The sequence below is a fragment of the Toxotes jaculatrix genome, chromosome 3, assembly GCF_017976425.1.
Source record: "Toxotes jaculatrix isolate fToxJac2 chromosome 3, fToxJac2.pri, whole genome shotgun sequence".
Classification (NCBI taxonomy): domain Eukaryota; kingdom Metazoa; phylum Chordata; class Actinopteri; family Toxotidae; genus Toxotes; species Toxotes jaculatrix.
The window spans coordinates 24789724-24813601 of NC_054396.1; the positions used below are offsets into that span (position 1 = coordinate 24789724).

General features: G+C 41.2%; 3 protein-coding genes across 3 annotated transcripts; 2 read left to right on the forward strand and 1 right to left on the reverse strand.

Moving 5' to 3' along the window:
* Positions 1-7258: 7258 nt before the first annotated feature.
* Positions 7259-8224, reverse strand: LOC121179474 (olfactory receptor class A-like protein 1). The gene has a single exon (XM_041034357.1). It carries the CDS (start codon positions 8222-8224, stop codon positions 7259-7261), a length of 966 nt encoding a protein of 321 aa, XP_040890291.1.
* Positions 8225-12672: 4448 nt separating this feature from the next.
* LOC121179582 (olfactory receptor class A-like protein 1) lies at positions 12673-13698 on the forward strand. Its single transcript, XM_041034495.1, is given in 1 exon segment — positions 12673-13698. A coding segment is annotated over 1 exon segment (1026 nt).
* Positions 13699-14748: 1050 nt separating this feature from the next.
* On the forward strand, positions 14749-23857 carry phtf1 (putative homeodomain transcription factor 1). Its single transcript, XM_041033714.1, has 17 exons — positions 14749-15069; positions 15274-15435; positions 15761-15817; positions 15910-15979; positions 16304-16462; positions 17263-17443; positions 17674-17794; positions 18644-18820; positions 18993-19238; positions 19401-19529; positions 19697-19966; positions 20590-20721; positions 20847-20933; positions 21184-21339; positions 21475-21570; positions 21892-22017; positions 23033-23857. The coding sequence occupies exons 2-17, from the start codon at positions 15406-15408 to the stop codon at positions 23051-23053; spliced, it is 2058 nt and encodes a 685-aa protein (XP_040889648.1). The 5' UTR covers positions 14749-15069; positions 15274-15405; the 3' UTR covers positions 23054-23857.
* The last annotated feature ends 21 nt before the right edge of the window (positions 23858-23878 follow it).

The following is a 23878-nucleotide window of genomic DNA, read 5'->3' on the forward strand; positions in this document are numbered from 1 at the left end:
TACAGATGTTTTAGGACTCTAGGAAGGTATTCATGGATGTGTTGTGTGTAATTTTACCACAAGCCTGTTGTGAAAACACAGCCCCTTCTGTTAAATGATTTAGCATAGGTTTGTTTACACTGCTGGTTAGGAGAGAGGCCCATTATAGGGTAACAAAAACACAGACAATGACAGAGACGTGTGAGAATCATTAATTGACAATTCATCAGTTGTTCAACAGCTCATATGTTCTCCAGTCTTATTCAAATATACTTCTTATGTGGTCACTCGGATCACGTTTTTAGTCTTTTTGGCTTGGCAAATTTGTTAGTCAGTTGTTACTGAAGTGTGTCTGCAACAAGGCTGAAAGAAAAGTATTTTAGCATTTGCTTTGTGAAGGAGACCAATTAGGACTACCAGTAAGCCCCATCGTGACCAGCGTTAGTCTGAAATTCCTGTCAGAATGTGTGGATTCTTAACAGCATAACAACTTAGAATATAAGAATTCTTTCAAAAACTTGACTATCTGGAAAAAAATTAAAATGATTTCAGCCATTTTGCCCTGAGAATCTTCCTTCTTAGCACTGCACTGGCATTATTCAAGTTGCCCTTCTACTGTAATACGTTAAAGAATCAACAGGTGGTGCTCTCTCCTCCCCCATTTCCAAATACTTGAAAGTGCAGTTCCTGATTGGGTTGTAGGACCCAACAGCGACCAAAACTCTCAAAATGTCCTCAGAGCTCATGGTTAATGTTTTGAAAGTTAATGCAAAAGTCAAAAGGTTGAGCTGGTTGGACATTTTGGGATTTAAGGGCAGCTACAACAAGACCAGTGCGTGTAATTTGTGCAAAGGTCTACTTCAACAGAACATGGAATACAAAATCTTCCCAGCCTCTGAAGCAGTGAGATAAACTCGCTCGACTCATGTAAAGTCTGAAATGGCTGTGTGAATGCTCCGCTCATGTCTTTTGTAATTACTCTGACAGCAGCTGTATGATACACAGAGGATCCATCATATCTATTATTCAGATTTAAGTGGGTGGAGTGACACCACTTGTTCTGGAAAAAGCACAAGGAGACTCAATTTTTCATAGTATGTTGGAGTAACGCTCCTTATCATCACATGCCAACAACTCCCTGCTGCCGGCAATTTGTCATTCTATATACATCCCATTAATAGTGCACGACCATGTGGTACATTTAAGTGCTGTGTAAATGCAGCATGTGGAGAGACGTATTCTGACTTCTTCCTGTTACAGACAGTCATTTTGGCTCCGAAGTGTTTCCATCGTTTTCTCCACACTGCGCTTCCTTCACCCGTGTGAAGGGTGGTAGTAGCAAGATGAGATATGTTTGGCTGTTATGTCAGCACATGCCCATGTTGTATAACTTTACAAGGTCTGTTGCTCTGAGGAGCAGATAGCAATCTATGGCTGTTTAAAAGAGCAGTCGTAAATGTCTCCAAAAGCTTTGAATTGTGTTAAAACATCCTGCTGCTTTTAGGGCTTTTGGGAGCCTAACTTAGACATACAAACATATTGAATGATGCACTTACTTAAGCCATCAAACCTCTTAGCAAAATAAATGACAACAACATCCAGAGTATGTGAACTGGTTACTGGACAAAATCAGAGAATGTAGAGTGCTGAGATTACAGATCCTGGACCAGCCCTCTGCAGGGTCCTCATGAAAACCAACAGCAACAGTGGCAACTACCAGCACCGCAGGACAGAACTCCACTTTGAGTAATAGCTTAACAAACTCCCCGAAGGGAGAATTAAGGAGGTGGCCATGATGTGCAGATGCTAAGCACCTTAACATACTGTTACTGCTGCCATGCCGTGCTCTGCAGGCTTGCTCCATCTTGTCTGCATTCCACAGTGAACTCAGGGAAGTGGCTTGTGGAAAATTCCACCTTTGTGGCATTTAAAAGGGAAGATTGGAAAGATAAAGGGCAGGAACCGAGTTACTGCTACAGTCTAAATTTGACATGAAGAGGGTTATGCTGCGTTTTGATTAAAGGCTTGTTGGATCTGCTGGTTAGTTTCTCACCAATTTTATATCAGCGAGTGATGAAAATACTCATGAACATACAGCATTTTAAGTAACATTTTGGGATTAGAGCATTGATACCACTCCCATGTTTATGAGGTTAAATATGAAGCTGCTGCCTTAGCATAGTTTAGCATAGCACAAAAGTCTATGTTAATGGACCGGCAACCTAAAGGTGTCAACGTGGTTTTTGTGCAGTCTTAATGAGATATATATGTTATTCAGTTTCAAGCCTTTATGCTGCTGTCTATACCGACATATTGACCGTACAGACATGAGAGCAGTTGAAAGCTTCTTATCTTACTCTCGGCAAGAATCTAATTACCCAAAATGTTGAACTGTTCTTTTGACTGTTGACCTTGTTAAAAAGTTATTTTACAAGAGCAGTTTTGACTTTAATGAACTATGATCTAAGATATTTAATCTGTTTTCTGAATCTGCAACACTAATGATTCCACTGAGAGCTCATAGCATTCACACTATGAATGTATAAAATATGAAAACATACCATAAATGTTATATACATATCAGATTCGAAGTCAACACTGGGTTTTTGTCATATAATGTCAATAATGTAAGTATCCTGTACCTGATCATTTTTTCAGTGAGAAATTTATAGTTAGAGACTTTGCTTCATATCAGATTGTCAGACTGTTGTGCAATATTGGGAATGTCAGTGTGGTTTTACAGTAGTGAAGTGAAGTGGGTGTGCTGAGTTGTGCATTTGGCATTTTTATCCAAAATAAAGAAATAACAGTATTGAGTGGGCAGTTGCAGATGGAGCTACACTATTATTCCTGGAGTTGAATTCAACTTTCAAACCCCCAGTCTGTGCCCCACCGTGTTAGCTGCCTCTTATCCACAATCATTTAAAGAGATTAAAATCTGGGCGCCGGGTTTATGGATTCACACAGCATTCAGCATGAATCAGTGTCCCCGAGGGACACTGGATTGGCTCATCAAAGGATAAATCTCTGCAAACTGACATGTCAATGAAGCCCTTTCCTCCCTGATATACATTTATTTCTCTCTCTCTCTCTCTCTCTCTCTCTCCCTCTCTCTATCTTTCTCTTTAAAAAAAAAAAAGAGATCTTGATCTCAGTAAGACTACCTGAATAAAGATAAAACAAAAACTAATTCAGCCCTGAGTAATAAATTATGAGCCACATATTGAGAGAGTACTGACATGCTGATACTTGGTTCACGTCAGGTCTCAGCTTTCAGTTTCAGCCAATTCAAACTGTAACCCCCATCTTTCTTGTGAAAGATTATTAATATTCAATTATTTCTCAGAAGTTCACATGACAGCACTTCCATGCCTGTCTATACAGTTTTTTTTTCCTCCAACTCAGCAACCCAAAGTGCTCTCTTCCACTCCTCATTCCCTCCTTCTTTTTCTTTTCCTCACAGTGTGAAACACTGCTAGATGGGGAGCAACATCATGAATGTCTTTCAAGTCTCGGCACAGCAGTGCATATCTTACCTGAAGTTGCAGCAGGCTGCTGCCCTGGGGCCCCAGAGCACAAACCCCCACCACACCCCACACCCACACCCCTATTCAGTGTGGTCCATGTCCTTGCTGGTGCACTGGAAGTGGGAGTAATCTGCTATATAGCCTCCCTGCTGTAGATTGCACAGGCCTTGTGGTAGAGGTGTAGTTTCACTGTTCATTCTCATTTGGACGTCCATTTTTGTCTGTTCATTTTTCCACCTGCATCTAACATTGTCCCCATTGTTCCTCTTTGTCCTAAGCTAAGCTGAGCGATATCAATCTTCTCATCTGTCTCATCAGTCGTCTCATCTAACTCTTCACAAGAAAGTAAATAATCTTGTTTTCCTAAATGTCTGACTGTTTCTTTATGTTGCCCATAGATTCTCAAGTGAAGTCAGGCTGCCAGAAAAGTAAAACCAACCATTAAACCCCAGAACCTGCAGATTTACGTATATATTAAATCCAGCATCTCAGCCTTTTCTATAAAATGGCTGACAGTCAGCTTAAATGAAGAAGTATTGCTGTGTTTGTCGAGACACAACAGGTCTGACTTTTGCCTCAACTGTGTAAATTTTCTTCCCACATCTTGGTCCTTGCTTACGTGCAGTGCAGCATTCCAGGCAAGTTGAAACACGACCGTGTGTGTTCCCTGTCTGAGGAAATCAGTTAAACTGGGTGGATGCAGGGAAATTGGTGACACACATAGAAGTCTGTAACATAAGAGTGTGAAAAAACAAAATAAAAATCATGTTAAACTCAGGTCACCTCCTGGCAGGTATTCTGAGATAGGGTTTAAAGCACATAGCTTTCACGTAATTTAAATACTTTCTTTATTTGTGCTCAGAAGAACACTAAATGGGCACTGCACTGAATTAAAATCGCTTCTAAGATGGATTATTTTTTTCTGCCCTGCACTTAAAAAAACACTAAATGAGTTGATTTACATAAAAGTACTGTTTTTCTGTGACATTCTCCATCAGTAGCTTCACTCAAACAGGGAATAAATCCTCTAAACAACACGCCTAAAGAAACATCGCTTTGAAGGAAAGGCAAAGACGGTATCAGCAAACTTAAAAAGGGCTTATTACGTCTGTCATTTCCATAAAATTTGGGGTTTGAAAGTACCGCAGGATGTGTTTATTATTGATACATTTTCACCACAGTAATAAACCCCCAAGTTTTGAGTTGCCATAGTCAGTCTAAACTCCTCTTAACTGGAAAAAACATTAGAGAAAAGATTTTTAAGGGACTAATGGCTAAGTTATAGTTTTATCCAGAAAAATGACATTCAAGGTCACTGGATTAATTGACCATTTAGAAGTAAACAGAACGATGGTGCTTTCAAAATGTTTTCATGTGCCATTATCAAATTATTTAGATTTATGATTTTAGGAGGTTGGTGTGTTAATGAATCATGCTTGTTGTCACTGTTTGCTTGTATTACCATATTAGTCGTGAGTTTGCTCAAGCATCAGTATAAGAACAAATTCCTGTGTGTTGCACACAGTGATTGTTGTGATTCAGATTCTGATGTTTGTGTAATTCTGGGGGTGGAGGAGAAGACTTTGGTTTAACATTCATTTCCTGAGAGAAAAAAAAAGACTATATTAGGGTGTGGACAGGCTTCAAGGCAGAAAGGGGGCGAGGTTTTACCGTGTTGCTGCGTCCCCATTGGTGGACACGGGGGACTAAAATACCTGTACCTGCTGCAGGTAAACAGACTGACATCAGGCACAGCAGGGATGGACCGCTCTGGACCAACTTGACAGCTTTTTTTGTGTGTGTGTGTCTCTTTTCGACAGGTTTGTGTTGTGTATTTTGTTCAACTACAGACAAAGGAACAGAAGAGTTAGCATTTGTTTTATTTCTTTGGTAAATGTCAGTTGCTGGTGCAGCTGTTGTGTTATTTTTCCAGATAGTTTGTGCATTTCACAAATCTTGCCTTGTCAGTCCGGCAAGCTGAGGCTGAGCAGAAGTCAAAATGTACATTTATCAGCTGTTGCGAGTTCTGTTTCTTGAACAGAGTCAAGTCTTGGACAGAAAGCGTGTGAGCTAAAGGCTGGTGGTGATTTCAGAGTTAGGCAGTAATAGCGAGTGAGATTTCTGTGGGTTTGGTCTCTGCATAGTCAACAACAACCTGCACTGGGCTCAAAAGACTCCAAAAGGATGGAAAACAGTGGAAACAGGTCCTGTCTTGTGCTGGGAGAGGCCTGCCTGGCACACCCTTCACACACACACACACACACACACACACACACACATGCTCATACACACATAGAAAACGTCGTGAGCACGCACACCAATGGAACCTGTTTTTCATGTGTTTCTTTCTTTTAACTAATCTGCCACTTCTTTCCCCACAGAAACAGGAAGAATGACATCACCGAATGCGTTGAAGGGAATCATCCGTCTCAACTATCTCAGTGATTCCTCACCGGAGGCGCCAACATGCTCGCTGCTCTAATGAAACCATCCATGTATTCTATCCTTCATTCCACCGGAGTCTGTGTAAAGATTTCAGATTTCAGTGGTTTGAAGAGTAAGACACATGGAATTTTTCGTCTGGAGAGAGCTTTGCAAAAGACGTGTAGTCACATTACCATGGGTTGTAACAGTTGGTTGCGGCTTTTAAAATAAATTTGAATGTTGCTCTGTGACAAGGGATATGGCCTTTAATATAATTTGATTTCAACCTGCTGTTGAATGCAACAGTTCTACACAAGCACAGAAAGAGGACTTCTCCTCTTCCTTCCTTACCTGCATTGCGACAGCAGTTGAATATCACCTTGCTGATTGCACTTGAGAGTTACTGCAGGATCACAGAGTCCTGGCAGCCCAACTTTATGTCTTTTAGACTGTCACTCACAGTGGTTGTTATGTCCTCACCCTGTCATTCTGCCCCTGCTTCTCCAAGACACGGCAATTACATAATGACTCCTGAATTCCCACGTTTCCACATCCACAGCAAACTCTTCAGGGTTTGTGCCAAGACGTAGCTTTGTGTCCCAAAAGTCTCCTCATCTTATAACTGCACCCACAGAGCTCAGACAGATATTGTCAGCATTGCAATTAAGTATTGAGTAATGAACATCTTTTACAGCTTTTCTCTCTGAAGAATATAGTTTTCCCATCAGGTTTTTTTAACCAATTCTCTGTGGGACAATTAACCTGCCTCATTAGCAAGGGACAGTTCCAAGATTCTATTCAAAGCCTTAATTATAGTTAAATGGGCAGCTGGAAGTCATTTGACAGCTACATTGAGCCCTGAGTCACTCGGCTATAATTCTTCCACCCAATTAAATGGAGGGAACATAAAGAATAAACAAACAAAGCAGGTAAGCCAGGTAAGCAGAGATTCATACAGACTAGTATTGAGTAACAGGGTTGTTATGACAGTTTTTCTGCTTAATTATAGTCAGTGAGACAATAGGTCCCGTCTGGGCCACAGGAACACCTTCTCATCCGAAGCTACAGGTGCTAAACTCGTACAGGTTATGTTACAATCTGTCGGAAAAGTCTCATAAATAAAAGGTTTATATAAGGAAAAAAAAAACATCATTATGATGAGCTACACTGCAGATGAAAGAACAGTCTCTCATGCATCTCCTATCACAAAACATAATATACCCAGTATATTAAAAAAAGACAGAATGACCCAGACTTCAGTAAAATTCAGTCCTTATCATCTTGGCTTCCCCTGCCGCTCTGTGAGTAATCAGCCATCCCAGCAGGTCTCACATAGTAGAAAGACTTGTGGCTTTCTCCTGAACAGGCTTCTCCTGCACTACACACCTCAGCCTGCCATTCACCTTCCTGTTGGAAGCAATGATGACCATAGGGCTTAGCGCTGCATAGAGCGAGGAGAAGAATATACGCAGGTCAGAGATCAGTGAGGAATTCATGGTCTGCCTCACGGTGAGAGTGTACACCCAAAGCCCGTTATCTACCCCGTAGAGGACCACATACAAGGTCACGAGCGCTACCACGGCTTTGGCAGCTCGTTGCTCGGCCCCACCACCTCCTCCACCGCCACCACTACTGCTGCGCAGTCCCTTCACCTGTTGGCTGTGCTTGTAAAGGAAGACTAGGATAATGAGACTGGCTAGAGTCATGAGGGCCATGGGAACCACATCTCTGCCCACTTGGGCTGCCCCGTTGGCCTCTTTGGACAGCTTTGAGGGGAAGCGCACATAGCAGAATTCTACATTAATGCCATGGCTTGTCAAGCTGGAGTTATTCTGTCTGCCAAAGGAGAAAAGTATGGCTGCTGAGCTCATGCAGGTGTTGAGGAGCCAGAGGAAGAGGAACACAAAGCCCAAATAGTTGGCTACCCAGGCGCGGGCGGAGGCCCAGTGTGATCCGGGAGGGGCAATGCTCAGGCACTGGTAGGCGCTCAGGATGAAGGTGAGCCAGATGGAGAGGGAGCGGGAGGTCCTGTAGACAAAAATCACAGCTTTACAGCTTACGTCTCCAAAGATGCTGGCCAGGCGAAAGGAGGCCAAGACCTCCAGCAGACAGCGAACACCCACCACCAGCAGGTTTGCGCAGGCCAGATGCAAGACGATGGCATCCGCTGGAAGGAGCCGGTTCTCCTGGTGCAGCAGTAGGAGGAATGCCAGGATGACAGCAGAGTTACCTGGGACTCCAACAATGGTGAGGGACAGATAGAGCATCCCACGAACAAACTCTTCCGATGGCATTCCTGCAGGGACAGAAATCAATGGAAAACCGTTATTATCAAACCAATAAAAGCACCTGGATTATCAAGGTGTCAAAATTCACAAGGCCTTTTCGAATGTCAAATAATACCTAGCATTCAAAATGATATCAGAAAAGTAACTGTACAAGGTTACACTCTCACCTAAGAGCAGTCAAAGCTGACAAGGTCTGGAGTGGACCTTGTCTCTGATCCCTCTCTACTGAAGTAGTGGAGCTGTTTGCTGTCTTATACTCGCAAACAGGTAATGTTTGTTGGATCTGTTTTGCATGGTCCATTGACTTCCCTTTCCCTGAGCCTCCAATTACTTGAGATCAATTCAGATGACTGCCTCTGTCCCCTCACTGGGTTTCAGACAGACAGGCAGATTAACACAGAGACACCTGTGTTTGGATTCACTCACAGGGCACATAGATCTAACCAGTGGACAGAGATGATGGTGTTAATGAAAGGATGATGTCTGCATGTTTATACTCAGAAAAGATTAAAACCATTTCTCAGTGTCACTGTTTCACTGAGTGGAAACTATTGAATACTTTTTCTAATTACTGATACTATAGTTAGATTTCCTTATTAGACCCTCCATACTACTTCTGTATTTTTTATTTTTTTGAATGTCTGCAATCAATTTTAAAAGCCACCACTTATTAAAGAGATCTCTCTTGTGTCGGTTAGTCAGATACCAACACCACAGTGTCCTCCAGTGGAGAAAGCTGAAACAAAGTAAAAGCCAGAGGACGTTCCACTCAGTCTGCATGATAGATCACCTACGGTTTCATCTGTGGTGCGTGGCATAGCGTCCAATTTATGATTGTGTAATTCATCCAAAGCAATAAAAGTTCTAAAAATGGAATTAAACCTAAACTATGAGGTGTAGTAAGGGCGACTGAGTGAGGGTAGGCTGCATGATTTAACTGCAACCTGTCCCACAGCAGGGACTTAGTAATGAATATTAAGCTCATTTCTCATACGAACACGAAGAGACATGTCCTCCACTCAAAGTAAAAGAGACTATGTTTAAAAAACTATAATATAACCACAACGAGAATAGTTACATATACAATAACCTCATCAAACTTATATCATGACTGTTGTATGTTTACATAGTATTTTGTCTTTTGTTTTTGTGTTTTAAGTTTAATTTTTTAAATTTTTTAGTTTAGTTTTATTTAGTTTCAAATACTCTAAGGGAGAAAGAGGGATCTATCTGCTTCCTGTTTATTTATTTATTGATTGGTTGTGGAGTTTTCCCTCTTCCAAAGTGTCTTAGGACGTACAGATTGTAAAGATTGTGATTCGTGAATTTTTGCTATATAAATAAAACCGACTTGACTTATCTCGACTACACATCTATCACTATTTTATTTAAAGAACCGAGAAAACAGGTGCTGCAGACAGGTGCCCATACTGATAAATGAGTCTCTGTAGACTTGATGTTATGGGCAAAGGAATGAAAATGAGGTTGCTAAGCCAAAAGCTTCTTAAACCACATTTTTGCTGTGGGACAGATTAAGTGGCACAGCAAGAGGGGAACTGAATATTTCCTCTTCACCAGCCGAAGATGTTGCCCTCTTCAGCAGATTTGAAGGTGAAAAAGGTCAAAAAGTGGTATTTCTCTGAACTAACTCAAGTTGTAGGCAAACAGCTAACTTGATGCACCTCTGAATGTGATGCACAACACCATTACTAACTATGACCTCAGTGCTAAAACGGCTAATTCAATTTACATCCCTATGACAGTGCCAAAAAAATGTCATAAAACTGTCGGCATCATAAAAGGAGACTTTATGGCAGAACCTGTTTTGCAGTGGATTAGACTGTAAAGGTCGACTCACTGAAATAGCCACTAAGTGTATTTTATTGCATGTACAGAAAAAAAAACAATCAATTTCAGACATGGTTGTTTCTGCCATGTTTCTGTATCAAATGTGAACATTGACTCTATAATTGTATTATTTTATTGGAATCAGTTATTATAAAATTGCAGTTAAAAGTTCTTTCATTTGTTTTTAAAACTTCACATGACCTTGTGCCCCAGTGCATGTCTGAGCTCCTCTGCCCCCTTTCCATCCCCCAGATCTCTCAGATCCTCAGACCAGCTGCTCCTGGTGGTCCCTTGGTCGAGGCGAGGTCGAGGTGTAAGGGCAATCAGTTTACCATTTACAATTCAGTGCTCTCCCTCCATATACACTTTTAAGGCTAAACTGAAGACCCACTTGTTTCACACTCTTGAGTTTTCTTTTAAAGTTTGTATTTTTCACTTTTCAGTCTATAGTGTTTTATATTTTTTAAATGGCCCTTGCTTGTGTTTGCCTGTGGGATAGTTTTGTTATCTCTAAGATATCTCTTGTGTTTTTGTTTCTTTCTGGCTTTTACCATCTTATGCTATTTTATTTCAGTTTATGGTATTTTATTGTACAACACTTTGGTCAACTCTGGTTGTTTTAAATGTGCTTTACGAATAAACTTGAGTTGACTACAAATTAAATTAGTGTAATGGGAAAAGAAACAGCCATAAACAAAAAAATTAATAAATAAATAATAATAGAAAACTCCTGTCAGGGGGGAGAAAGCTTCATCTTGAAAACTTACCATGCAACATACTGTACATGATGAAATCCCCTATGCAGGACATGCTCGAACTTGCCATTTTAATTAGCTCTCTGAACATGTAAACATGTTAAAAAACACACAGGGAAATAACACATCTAATGATGCTTTATTCCATTACCTATTCTCAGGAGAAAACAAGCTTCTCAAAAAACACAGTTTCAGCACATAATCTGAATTTTGAAGCTGAGAGAATAGTTAGTAATTGACCAATGGGTTAGAGTGCGTCTAATTTAAGACACAATTGCCATTTATAGTTTATGTATATTAGATACTGCTGGAAAACACATTACAAACTCAAATTCTGTTAGAGCATATGTCAGTGTTGAGAATGAAGAACATAAATGAATAATGGCTGGTTGTCTCTCTGCCCCCAATTAGCACAGACAAGCTTTGTTATATGGCTAATTGTCTTGCTCCTCTGCGTCTTTTAACATGCTCCCAGGACATGAAGGAGGAAAGGAGCGCACACTGAAGCACCAGCTGTGCATGTAAAAGCCTCTTGATGGCTCATTCAAGGCATCATCAGGCTGCTTTTGCACCAACAATAACCACACACTGTTGTCTCTGCAGGGGTTGTTTAACACTATTTTTAACTCCACTGGGAAATGGCATTATAATATCTCAGAGAGGTGATCGACGTGCAGCCTCTCTGTCCAAAGAAACTGAAAACCGACATGTGGAATTTAACCACAGGAAAATACCATTCAAGTTGGAAATTCACAGAAGAATTCACATATGTTATTCATATGACCCAAGGCAGCTCAATGACCTTTTATGACAATGAGCAGTTTCCCGACATTGAAGCCTATAAGACTAATCTGGAATGCTGTGTTGATGTACAGCCTGGAGCACCTTCATTCATATTAAAGAAAGGAGGTTATCTGCAGACTCATGCCACATTTGTTTGAAACAATTGTACAACTGTATCCGATTTCAGACCAAGAAATGTACTCTAATTTCCAGCTATATCTTTCCTAGTTTTCCCATGTGTATATTGAAACAGGTTTTGCTCGCTGTGATCATTTCTTCGGTTCATACTGGTGCCCTTTCATAACATTTCATAACATGTTTACAATGTAGGTGATTGGGAAGAAAATCAGTCCTTGTTCTGTGCAAAAATAGTTATCTGAAGCTCATATGACGGTTCAGCAGTCTGGTTAATCAAATCAAGTCAGCATCTTACAGAATTAGATATTTTAGTCTTTGTGTTACTAACCATCAGCTGCAGCTCAGCACAGAAACACCACGCAGGGAAACACAAAGAGGGAATTTCATACTTTGACATACAAACTTTGGAAGACACTGACTTATACCTTCAAATAAACTTATTCTTACACAGAACAAGGACTGTGGATTTTTTTCCCCAGTCACCTATATTGGAAATATATTATTGGAATATATTATGAGGGGTTCTATTAATCATCTGTGTGAACAGATGCTTGATTACAGCAAGAAAAAAAGGTTTCAGTGGACATATTTGCAGCTATTTTTTTTAAAGCAGACTTGAAAAACTGTGTGCATCCCTCGGTGGTATTGTATTCCCTCGCAGTGCTTACCTTCTGAAACCATCCTCAGATTTAATGTGTGACTTTAATTGGCCAAACTGGGCTGAACTCGCAATGTTGGGCAGCGATCTCAAGGGGCATAAGAGGCTATAAATTGGAATTACACGAGCTATTAAACAGTTAATGCACAACAGACTTTACTTTTCATCTACAACCTCAGGTGAGCGTCATTTTGAACACTGACACAACACATGGAGAAGGCACAATTATATTATCTGTTGTACCAGGTTTTTTGATGTAACCAACTTGAAATATGTTAGTTATTGTGCAATGTATTGATAACAGATTTGATTCTCTGTTTGCTTTGTAAATCATGACCGGTGCAGCTCTTCGTGTGATGGATCTGTGTGTGACCATCAAAGGGGTCTCCTTCCTCTTGCAAACAGGTATGGGCATCTTGGGGAACACCGTGGTCCTGCTGGCGTACAGCCACATCATATGTACGGAACCCAAGCTCCTTCCTGTGGACATGATCCTGTGCCACCTGGCTTTTGCCAACCTAATGCTGCTACTGACCCGCTGCATCCCTCAGACCATGACTGTGTTTGGGCTGAGGGAACTGCTGAATGATCCAGGCTGTAAGGTGGTGATATACGCCTACCGCATTGGCCGGGCTTTGTCTGTCTGCATCACCTGCATGCTCAGTGTGTTTCAGGCAGTAACCATCGCCCCCTCTGGGCCCCGTTTGTCTAGGCTGAAGCCTGCACTTCCCTCCCTGGTCTTCCCCACCTTTGCAGGGCTGTGGCTCCTCAACATGGCCATATGCATAGCAGCCCCTTTCTTCTCTATGGCCCCACGTAATGGCACGGTCCCTGCTTTTACCCTCAACTTGGGCTTCTGTCATGTGGACTTCAGAGACAACCTGTCCTATGTGATCAACGGGGTGGCTGTCTCTGGGAGAGATTTTGCCTTTGTCGCCCTGATGGTGGGCTCCAGCAGTTACATCCTGTTGCTTCTCCACCGCCACAGCCGCCAGGTGAGAGGGATCCGTCGCTCTCAGGGTGGTGGAGCAGAGACCAGGGCTGCCAAAACAGTGGTCACCTTGGTGGTTCTGTATGTGGTCTTCTTTGGGATTGATAACGTGATCTGGATCTACATGCTGACAGTGGCTAAGGTGTCACCAGTGGTGGCTGATATGAGGGTGTTCTTCTCCTCCTGCTACGCCTCTCTCAGCCCCTACTTTATCATTTCTTCCAACAAGAAGGTCAAGGCAAAGATTGTGTGTGCGTCTGAGCAAGACCAACCATCAGCAGACACTCAGGAGTCAAATGACAAATGACTCTTTCTCTATCTTGACAGGTTGTTGACTCACCTGCAAGACAGCAGAGTTGTACTCTACCTTATCATTTTGAGCATTTGAGCACAGATGACATTTATCATTTAGCTGAGTAACGGACCTTAAGAAAGTAGTACTAGAGAGAAGTGTCAAGAAAATACATATAAGAGAAAGAGTTTGTGGTAATTTTATTTGTCAGCAGAAAAAAAATATATCATTCTCACCAGCATCACTTGAGCTGAAATGAACATTCAATCTTAATCTCAGTCTTTGTCATTATTTATGTCTGTATTTATTTCATCATTTATTTATACATCAAGATTGTGGAATTTGGAATTTATCCACCAGGATTGTATTCCTGGTATTGTAGATTTTATACATCATTTAGACAGTTGAGTGGGGAGTTAACATTTACCGGACATTATGTTTTAGCATAACGTGGGAAATGTGGGGGGAAAAGACTTTTTGGTGACTTGTCAAAAAATATTTGGGGGGCTGGGGCTGCACTGGGGGGCTTTGAGCTTTTGGTGTCAGTATTTCTAAAATCATGGCTACGGCCCTGAATTTGAATCATCAATCATCCCGAGATTTACAGTTGTGGTGAGCATTGTTTATTTTCCCTAAAATATTATAGATCAAGCAATTATTTGACAACGTAATCAACATATTAATCAATAAAGAAAATAATGGTAAATTGGATTCCTAACCATTATCCTCATGCCTCATCTGTTTACTCAAGCGCTCTGTCTTGCTGTGCTCTGATTGGTTGAAATTTCAGGAATGAGCTATAGGGTAATTTTTGCCTTCAGGTTGGACTCTCAGGCAGCACCTTCATCTACTAGAATGCGACAAACTATATCATTCAAATATTAATGTTAAAATGCAAATAGCAAATTGTTCACCCAATACTACAGACAATAGCTGCTGTTTATTGCCTGACAATCTTACCTATAACAAGTATTTTAGAAGACGCTTGAGCTGGCGCAAATTCCGCCTGACAGACATTACTCAGGGAAGATAAAGCCCATAATAAACACAACAAACCCCGGAAAAGGGAAGCGGAAAATGGGCTGAATGCTAAACAAAAGTGAAGTTAGAGACGTACAGGATACCTGGAATAAACGTGTCGTTGGATATCCATATGCGCACGAAGAAAATAAGTCATACGTGCAACATTAAGTCATTAATCGCGTCGAAACTTGTCAGTTGAGGTGAAGCTCACAGTGTGCGCAGCTAGTAGTTAGCTCAGCTTCATAACAGGACGCTGCAACGCCCCTGAAACTGATGACAACAAAGTGTTTAAAGACCAGTTTGTGATGATACTAAAGGTCTCTTGCAGTTTGTGCTACATCGACCCGTACTGTTTCATTTCAGGTAAGTTGTCTTGGCTGCTTGCTAACGGGCGGCTACTGTTACGTTACTGTTACGTTGCTAACGTTTACTTTGCTAGTATAGTTTAACGTCGCTTACAGACGCTTCATCAACTTACACGTTAACAGCACGTTTACAAGTAACGATAACTTAATGTTTGGTTTCCTTTGTTGACCGTTGCTCTCCATTGTTCTGGTTTTACGCCAGGTTCAATGTGGCCGTGCCGTTTTTTTGTTTAACGAACAAATCTGGATTGATGCCCAGTCCCCCTTCCTCTGTCCTGCGATCTGTGTGACATGACCTGACTCCCGAGTTCAGTGGATCCAGCAGCCGACTACAATGGCCAGAATAGCCTGGTATCAAGAGAAGGTAAGACCAACGTTAAATCAGCACGTTTAAAATGTATCCAACAAACTGATTTCTAAGAGAAAATATTCAGATCAGGTTAATTCAAAAGCTTTATTGTCACATGCAGAAGTTTTCAATGCAACAAAATTCCCAGTTTGCTGTCTCTGACCTGATGCTGATGTTCAGTTACTGTATTTAACTAAAATCATTAGTTTACCATGAGCATGAGCCCAAATATCCTTCCACAAACTTTTCTTACATTTTAATTGAGCAAAAGTTTGGTGTGGTCCTTTACTAAATATGAATAAACTCGCTTAGTAAGAAAAAAGTTCTGTTGTTGTCGCAGATCGGGGCCTACGATCAACAAGTCTGGGAGAAATCTCTGGAGAAAGCGGATCTAAATGTAAGACACCTACAGATCTCTGTAAAGAAAATGTGTGCGTATTTATGTCGTGAATTACCACTATATTTAAAAACCCCTTGCCATTCATATAGGGTTTGGACAGCAAACCAAAGAAGACGGGTTACATCAAGTCGGACCTCATTGATGTCGACTTAGTAAGAGGTAAGAATGAATAAAGAGTAGTTATCCTCCTGTTGTTGTTTTTAGTTTGTTAGTATCAGACACATTTACAGTGATTTACATTTACAAATTCAGGAATAAACAAATATGTGTTCGCTTAATTCGCACAAACTAAAGCCACATACTCAGTCTACCTGCATATAACCTGCAATGCACTGTTGTCTCTATAGTTTAACCCTTGCCTCATGGCAGAGGAACAGAATACAAAAAACACTAGATTGCCTAATGTGTAGTGAGAGTATCAGTTTTATAGCAATATTTGTAGTAGTTGCAATAAAGCTTAGTTGTACACATTTGCGCCTCCAGGATCCACATTCAGCAAAGCCAAACCAGAGAGTCCCTGGACCTCTCTGACTCGAAAAGGTCTGGTCCGCGTGCTTCTGTTCCCGTTTTTCTTCCACTGGTGGATCCAGGTGACCTCCAAGTCCATCTCCTCATGTATCCTTGTGCTCTACTTCATGCAAGGTCAGCATCTCTGAGTCTAATGAAGTTTCTTATGAAATGGCCCTAATTTTTAATATTATTTTTAACATTTACATAATGACATTAACCATGGTCCAAGTAACAGACTGCACATTGTAAACTGACTCAAACATTTCAGCTCTACTCATTCTTGTCGTTTACTGAAAAAATAATTATAACATCACTTGACAAAGGGGTTTTGAGGAATAATAATTCCTTCATGATTCTCTTCTATAAAACAATCATTCATGTGCTTTAAGATGGAGAAAGAAGATATACTGTCTGGAGCCAGGCTATGAGAAATTAACAGGAATGACAGGATGTACATCTAGTGACGATTTTAAAACTAACTTAAAGAGAGAATCTGCAGATTTTACACATGGTTGCTCCTTTTTAAAAGACTGCTATAGCAACACTGACATTCTGAGTGGATCTATTTCTTTAATTAAACCATTTCTGCTATGGCAGTTAAAATCCTTCAGACAGGTGCTAAAGGGTTTTTTAATATTCACTTTTAACTTACCTAAGCAATGGGTCCCCAACACTTTCAGTCACTGAAGGATTTAAATACAGTACACGGTTCCTGATACAGTCAATAGACAGGAAATTCTTCAAAGTCACTATGACTTTTTGAGATTTGCCTTAGATTTAAATCCATTCCTGCAACCTAAATGCTGTGTTTCCATTTGTCACAGTTACACCTTGGCAACAGAAATGGCTCATTAGTAAGCATGAATTCTGTTATAATGTCTCCCCTAAGAGACCGTTTTGTTTGCTGTTGCCAAATGTTTTGCTCCCCTCAGTGGCAGCAGTGGTGCTGTACTTGGAGGTCCCTGGGGCGAGTGCCAGTGAGGTGTTTGGACCCATGTGTCTGATGCTGTTGCTGGGCACTGTGCACTGCCAGATTGTGTCGACCGAGTCCAGCCGGTGGCCCTCGGGCAGTCCAGCTGCCAGCAGCACTACCAGCCCTGCGCGCAGAAGGAGGTGGTTTTCTCATTGTTAGGCACTGCACACTCACTCGCTTGTACTAACACATTTTCACCTCTTGGCACATGCATAAACTTACACATTATGCACACAGGTAGACCCAAAAACTGTACCTGCGGCGTGCAGTAAAGCCACTCAGATGCTCTCACTCCTGTGATTTTTAGACAGAACCTTCTGTAGCTACCATCTCTCGTCTTTGGCTGTTATTTTTATTCTGTCTCATCCAGGCCGAGGAAGGGCAGAGGGCTGAAAAAACCTGAAGAAAATAATGAAAGCGGGGACACAGAACAGCAGGGGCCCTGGCAGTTTGAAGAAAACCAGGGATTATACAGAAATGAGGAGAGGAGGGTACGGTCACACATCTCTCCAGTCAATTTTTAGTCAACAAACTTGGGTTAGAGAGCTGAGGTGGATAGAGGATTCTCATTCTCAGCACCACAAAGCAATTTTAAGCATTAAAAACAGCAGTCAATAACTACTGGTTGGCTGTATTGGGAAAAGTAGTCACAGCCAAAAATTATGCAGCAGTTGGCAGCTGCTGATTGTTGATGTGTAAATGCTGAATTGATCTTTAGTTTCCTCTAAATTCTTTTCTTGTACAAAGGTAGTGTTATTCTTACCTGAATTTGTCTCCACACTGGCAGATTAATGACGCCAGTATAGAGTATATAAATGTACAAATGAACATCTGTATCGTCAGTGCAATCAATAACCTTCCTCAACCACGACTAGAGCTTATAATAAATTTCAGATAGTTCATTTATGTTGTATTTACTGCAGGGATATTATATTGGAGTTCATTAGAAAAATAAGTTGTGCTTTTTTATTTTGTTAATCTCAGGCAGTACAGAATGGTATTCAGAACTGATCTAGCCTTGAGGTCCACTGTGACTAAAGGTTTAAAAATAATAATAAACAATAAATTAATTTTTGTTGTACCTAAAAACATTATTCAAGTGTAGCTAAGTCTGCCTCTGTCAGCCTAGTGTGTCATGTGTAGGATTATGGAATTAAAGGGAAAAAAAGTTTCCCATTCAACATTATAAAATGTTATTCGACCTTTGGAAAAAATAATTGAAATTATGATGTCTAATTTATCATTTTAACTGCGCCTTAAAAGTCCTTTATCGAATTTGTGCGCATGTTTTGGAATACATTTGTAAGGTGCTCTGTTTGTGTCTTGATGTTCTCTCACAGAACAAAAGACAGTCAGGATTTGGGGCATCCGACGAGCTGTCCAGTGAGGAAGAGGAGGGGATCGAAAAGATTCGCCCACCACCTCATCAAGAGAGACACCCTGCTACATCTGCACCTGTGTCTTCTGTTAGAAAGAGAAACCTAAAGTCTAGCCCTAAACCTACACTAAGACCTCAGGTAAACTTATTGTTTTATTTATTAAGGTTTATGTTTAATGGTACTTTAGTACAGAAAAAAACTGGAGTTAGATATGTAATTTGCTTAAGTTGTTTCTTTCTAATATGGGATAACCAGTGAGTAACCTTCAATGTATTCTACAAATTAAGCTCTTTATATACTGATATAACAGGAAGGGAGTGGAGCTTCCATCAAGGTGAAGCCTCGAGAGGTGGAGCGCCTCAGGCCGAACGTGGGCTCCCGTCCTGCCTCCGACACTGATGACACAATGTGGGAGGAGCTACTCCAAGGGCCTGACTCCGCCACCTCGGGTAGCAGTGACAGCGAGGGGAACGGGAGGTACAACGCCGGCATGGCACTCCCACAATCGTGCAATCTGAGCAGTGACGATGAGAACCTACAGCAGGGAATCACCGGAGTAAGATCACCATAAATCTTCAATACAGGTTTTATCTGTGCTTTTCACAAAGGGAAATTACTGATTCAATACATTGGCAATTTTTTAAACAAGGACGCCAAGCACTTAAAACTTGCACTCAAGCACTTAAAACTCGATACTTGATGCTTGTTCTCATTTTAGAGCCAGCTGTCTTGGCTTCAGGCATGTCACCCATCCAAGGACCGTGTCAGTGCCATAATATGGGAGCAGGGCGAGTGTAAGAAAGCAGACATGTCCGTATTGGAGATCAGTGGGATCATCCTCACGCGGGTACACATTGTCCTCTTTTTGCTGGCACACACTCTCTGTATAAAGTCTACTCCAGATAAAACTGATTGCTGATTTTTTTTTTTTTTTTTTTTTTTTTAATCAGCGTAAACATGTTGCAGCATAACAAGATGTCCCCTGTCTCTCCCTCTCTTCTCTGTTGTTAACAGGTGAAGTTAGTGGAGCAGGGTATGGGCTACCTCGTCCTCGGCGGGCTCATGACTGCCACCCTGGCGCTGCTTCCGTCTGCCTTCCGCGTGGCTCAGCATCTGGACATGTCGAACCTCGGCTCCCTGTCCGTGACCAAGCTGGCAGAAATGGTGGTGGGGCCGCCCGATGCGCAGGCGTACGCCTTTTTCTTCATCACAACGGTGCAAAGAGCCTGCCTCACTGGACTGTTCTTCTTCATGATGTGTGTGGCTGAGAGAACGTACAAACAGGTGAGCGGTCAGTTTGTATGATCCGAAGCATTTCTGTGTTTCCAGTTATGTCCTCTCTCTGTGGCTTTTGTAGTAAAGCAGTAACAACAATAATCTGAGCTTTTACCTTCTTATGATTATACTACTTTGCATTTAAACAGCTACAATTTGAACCCATTAAACCTGGAGTTATGACTTTCTACTTGTATGGGAACTGCACTTCCAAAACATAATTACTCCAAATTAGTTAAAAGCAGTGATAAAACCTTTTCTTTTTTTGGGGGTTTGCACACTCATTTCATTTTTGACATTTACTAAGGCTCATAATGTCCCATTAACAGGGCTCTGTCCTCTCTCCAGTCACATACAGATATTTGCCCTGTTTTGAAAAAAACTTGAACTCTGCTCAAAGCCTGTAAAGAAAGCAGCTGAGCAAAAAAGCCTCTGGCTCTAAGGGTTAATCACTGATCATTTGTATTATTATGGCTGTTTGCACGTTTTTTTTTTTTTTGAAGCATTGTACTTAATTGAATCCAGACTGAATGCAACACCATCTTTTTATCCACTTCTCCCCCCTAGTGGCAGGTGGTGTCTACAGACAACAGAATCACAGAATACAGTGTTTGTCCATTTTTCCCCAACAGAGACTTTTATTTGCGAAGTACTTCAGCCACCTCACTTCAGCTCGCAAGGCCAAGAAATCTGAGATCCCTCATTTCAGACTGAAGAAAGTCCAGAACATAAAAATGTGGTTGTCACTACGCTCTTTTCTCAGGGTGTGTATTCTCCAGTTTTAACACTCGTTCTTTTATTACTCTGTATTGTTCTACCCCCCTAGAGGGTTGGTGTGGAATTCCCTTTGTTTGTAATGGTGCATCACTGACTTGCTTGTCCATTGCAGAGACGAGGGCCGCAGCGATCTGTTGACGTCATTGTCTCCACTGTCTTCCTCTTAGCGCTTTCCATTTCATTCATCATTTGTGCCCAGGTCAGTCATATCTGCTGGAACAGATTTCATCTGTTTCGAGAGCATATGTTTAATAGTGTTGTGCAAATAGTGTGAGACTTACCTAGAGACCACCTACGCATATTACCTGAGTGAAGATAAGCCATAAAGTCAGATACAAAATATTTTACATATGCTGTTTGATTTAAAAAAAAAAAAAAAAAAAAAAAAAGCCTACAACGAACTGCTGGGGACTACTAATATGAACACTGCTGCTTTTGCTCCACCTCAGCTTCTGCACAGCCACAAGACATTCCTTGAGTCTCTGACAAACTGGGAGCTAATGGTGTGGGGCTCCTCCCTCGTCCTCTTTCTGTTGCGGCTGGCCACGCTGGGCTCAGAGACCAACTGCAAATACAGCAACTCCTCAGTGCTGCTCACCGAACAGGTAAGTACCCATGACTGCCAGACTCATGGGGTTGCAGGTTATTTCTCTGTGTGCTCAGCACCACGATGTTACAGCTAGGTCTTTACTGTACAGTTTACAGTCTGTAAAACCCATCTTCGTTCTTCTTCCTTTCAGATCAATTTGTATCTCAAGATGGAGAAAAAGCCCAATAAGAAGGAAGAACTCAGTATAGTGAACAATGTTTTGAAACTTGCCACAAAACTGATGAAGGTGAGCATGAATTGCTATGTTCTGTTTTGCCTGGATTTACAGTTGAATATGAAAAAGGCTCAGTGTATTTGATCCTGCAGTTATGTTGTTTCCAACTGTAAAAGATTGTGTATACTGTATGTTCAGTAAAGACTTGATTGTATATCATAATAATATATACAATCGTCTGTATATTTACTGAACACTGACCAAAAAGTAAGAACACGGAATAGCATTTGATTGTTGATATGATTTCTTTATAATATTTCTAATGAAGGCCCCTGTGGAGCTACCCGTGTCTTAAATCTCAAAAAACACTGTATTCCTGCTCACTTCCACCAGGAGCTGGATACTCCGTTCAGACTGCTGGGCCTGACAGTGAACCCTCTGATCTATAACATCACCAGAGTGGTCATCCTGTCTGCCGTGTCTGCTGTGGTCAGCGACCTGCTCGGCTTCAACATCAGAGTGAGTGGAGTCTTTTTTTTTTGGGGGGGCTAAGTTTTAAAATTGCTGCTCCTTCGTTTTTGTGATGATGATACAAGAAGACAGAACACGATAGATGAAAGCTGCACTCCACCAATTTTACACATCAAGTTCACTTTACCTCTCACATAGAGCACTATTCATCCTGTGGAAAAAGGGTTATTTCAGCTTGGAGACTCCAAACATGAGTATTTACCTGTCAGAGTGTCTAACAATATCATGTTGCACCGTGGAAAACGTTGGATCCAGTGATTTTGATGCTTGACTCATGAAGGGACTCATGGTCACGCAGCTGCTCTGATTTTTTACAGATTTTTTTTAAAAAAATCTCTCCCTTGTGAATAAACTAACTTTATAAGAATTATTATAGCAAACTTCTGGCATGACCTTAAATGCATCTTCTGAAATTCTCCATTTATAGCTGCATATTACACTCTTAGGCGATGGGGTTGTTTGTAGCCTACAGGGATATGTCAGAAGCCGTCTTGCTTTGGTCGTGGCCATCTGGCAGATAAGCTGACAACATGCATATTGAGAAAAAATTCAAGATGTGATAGATGAGCTGTGAGCGAGGAAGAACTCAAAAGTACCTTCAGGTGGTTAGCAGGCAGTGCTTTAAATTAAAGTACTGTACGGGGACAAGCCCTCAGCAAAGACAGGAGATACTTAAAGGAATAGTTTGACTTTTTAAGAAACATCCTCAAGCACTTTTTTGCTGAGAGTTAGATTTTAAAAATCGGTGCTACTGTCATACCTGTGTGATAAAAATGTAGATGGGATGACATGAGACTGGTATGGCTCAAAACCCACTGCAAGAAAGTGAATTATAATGTTTCCCAAATTGCTGAACTGTTCCTTTAACCAAGGACATGCCACTGTAGGTAATGCTGTATTCTGATGTGTGAATATGTCTTTGTGTTGTTCTGTACTATGTCTGTGAAGTGACAGCAATCTTCTTTCTCTAATGAAAGTGTTATCTCTTCTGTTTAATGTCCAGCTGTGGAAAATCAAGCCTTAATGTGAAAACGGCAAACCACTAAAAGTCGGGACACTGGAGACCAGGAATCCCGTTGTCTGCTGCAGACATCCTCTCATCTACAAAAGAAAGTGTGCAAACCTACTGACAGTATAAACATTGTCTGTGCCTTCCAACTCAGACTTCTGAGTTTCATCAGTCATTCGCAAGCCTGAGATGCTCTGACAATCACACACATTACACACCGTTACTGGCTGCTAAGCTGGTGAGGCAGCCAACCGTGTCCCTCGGCCAAGCCACTAACCCGGTGCCTAACTTTTGACCCATGAATGTTCCTCAGTATGCGGGTTAAATATAGCGGTGAGCTGAGGTCTGAGACCATTTCAGGCTTCTGTGGCATCCAGGTTTTCCAACTGTGTCATGTACAGATGCGTGGACGTAAAGTGAAATGTAAATAAATTATAAAATTATAAATGCAGATACTAAAATGTAGATAGTTTGTTCAGTTTCTCATCACTATCATAGTTCAGTTAACTATAAAACTGTGCGCTATCTAAAGACAGTAAATGAGAATGGGCGGCCAGCTGTACTTAACGACTTTTCATAGGACTCAACTTTGCTTTCATCCTTTTGTACTATTTAAAGTGGAAACCTTGTGGCTGTAACTGGGCTTTATTTATTTTAGCACTTAAACTGGTAATGGTACCTGTAAGTCATGACTCTTTGACCACTATCTGCCTTTTGTATTGAGGACTGTTGTTGAATAAAATATCTATGCAAGGAGGGTATGGTTAAAGTCAAAGAAAATGTTTGATAGAGGTAAATAAAATCTTTTTCATCCATGGATTCTGGGGTTTTTTATGCTTG

Coding starts and splice junctions, on each gene's coding strand:
- phtf1 (XM_041033714.1), top strand. CDS start 15,406: ATGGCCAGAATAGCCTGGTATCAAGAGAAG. Junction 15,818..15,909: donor TGGAGAAAGCGGATCTAAAT/GTAAGACACCTA, acceptor CCATTCATATAG/GGTTTGGACAGCAAACCAAA. Junction 19,967..20,589: donor CTGAGAGAACGTACAAACAG/GTGAGCGGTCAG, acceptor TTTCCCCAACAG/AGACTTTTATTTGCGAAGTA.
- LOC121179474 (XM_041034357.1), bottom strand. CDS start 8,224: ATGCCATCGGAAGAGTTTGTTCGTGGGATGCTCTATCTGTCCCTCACC.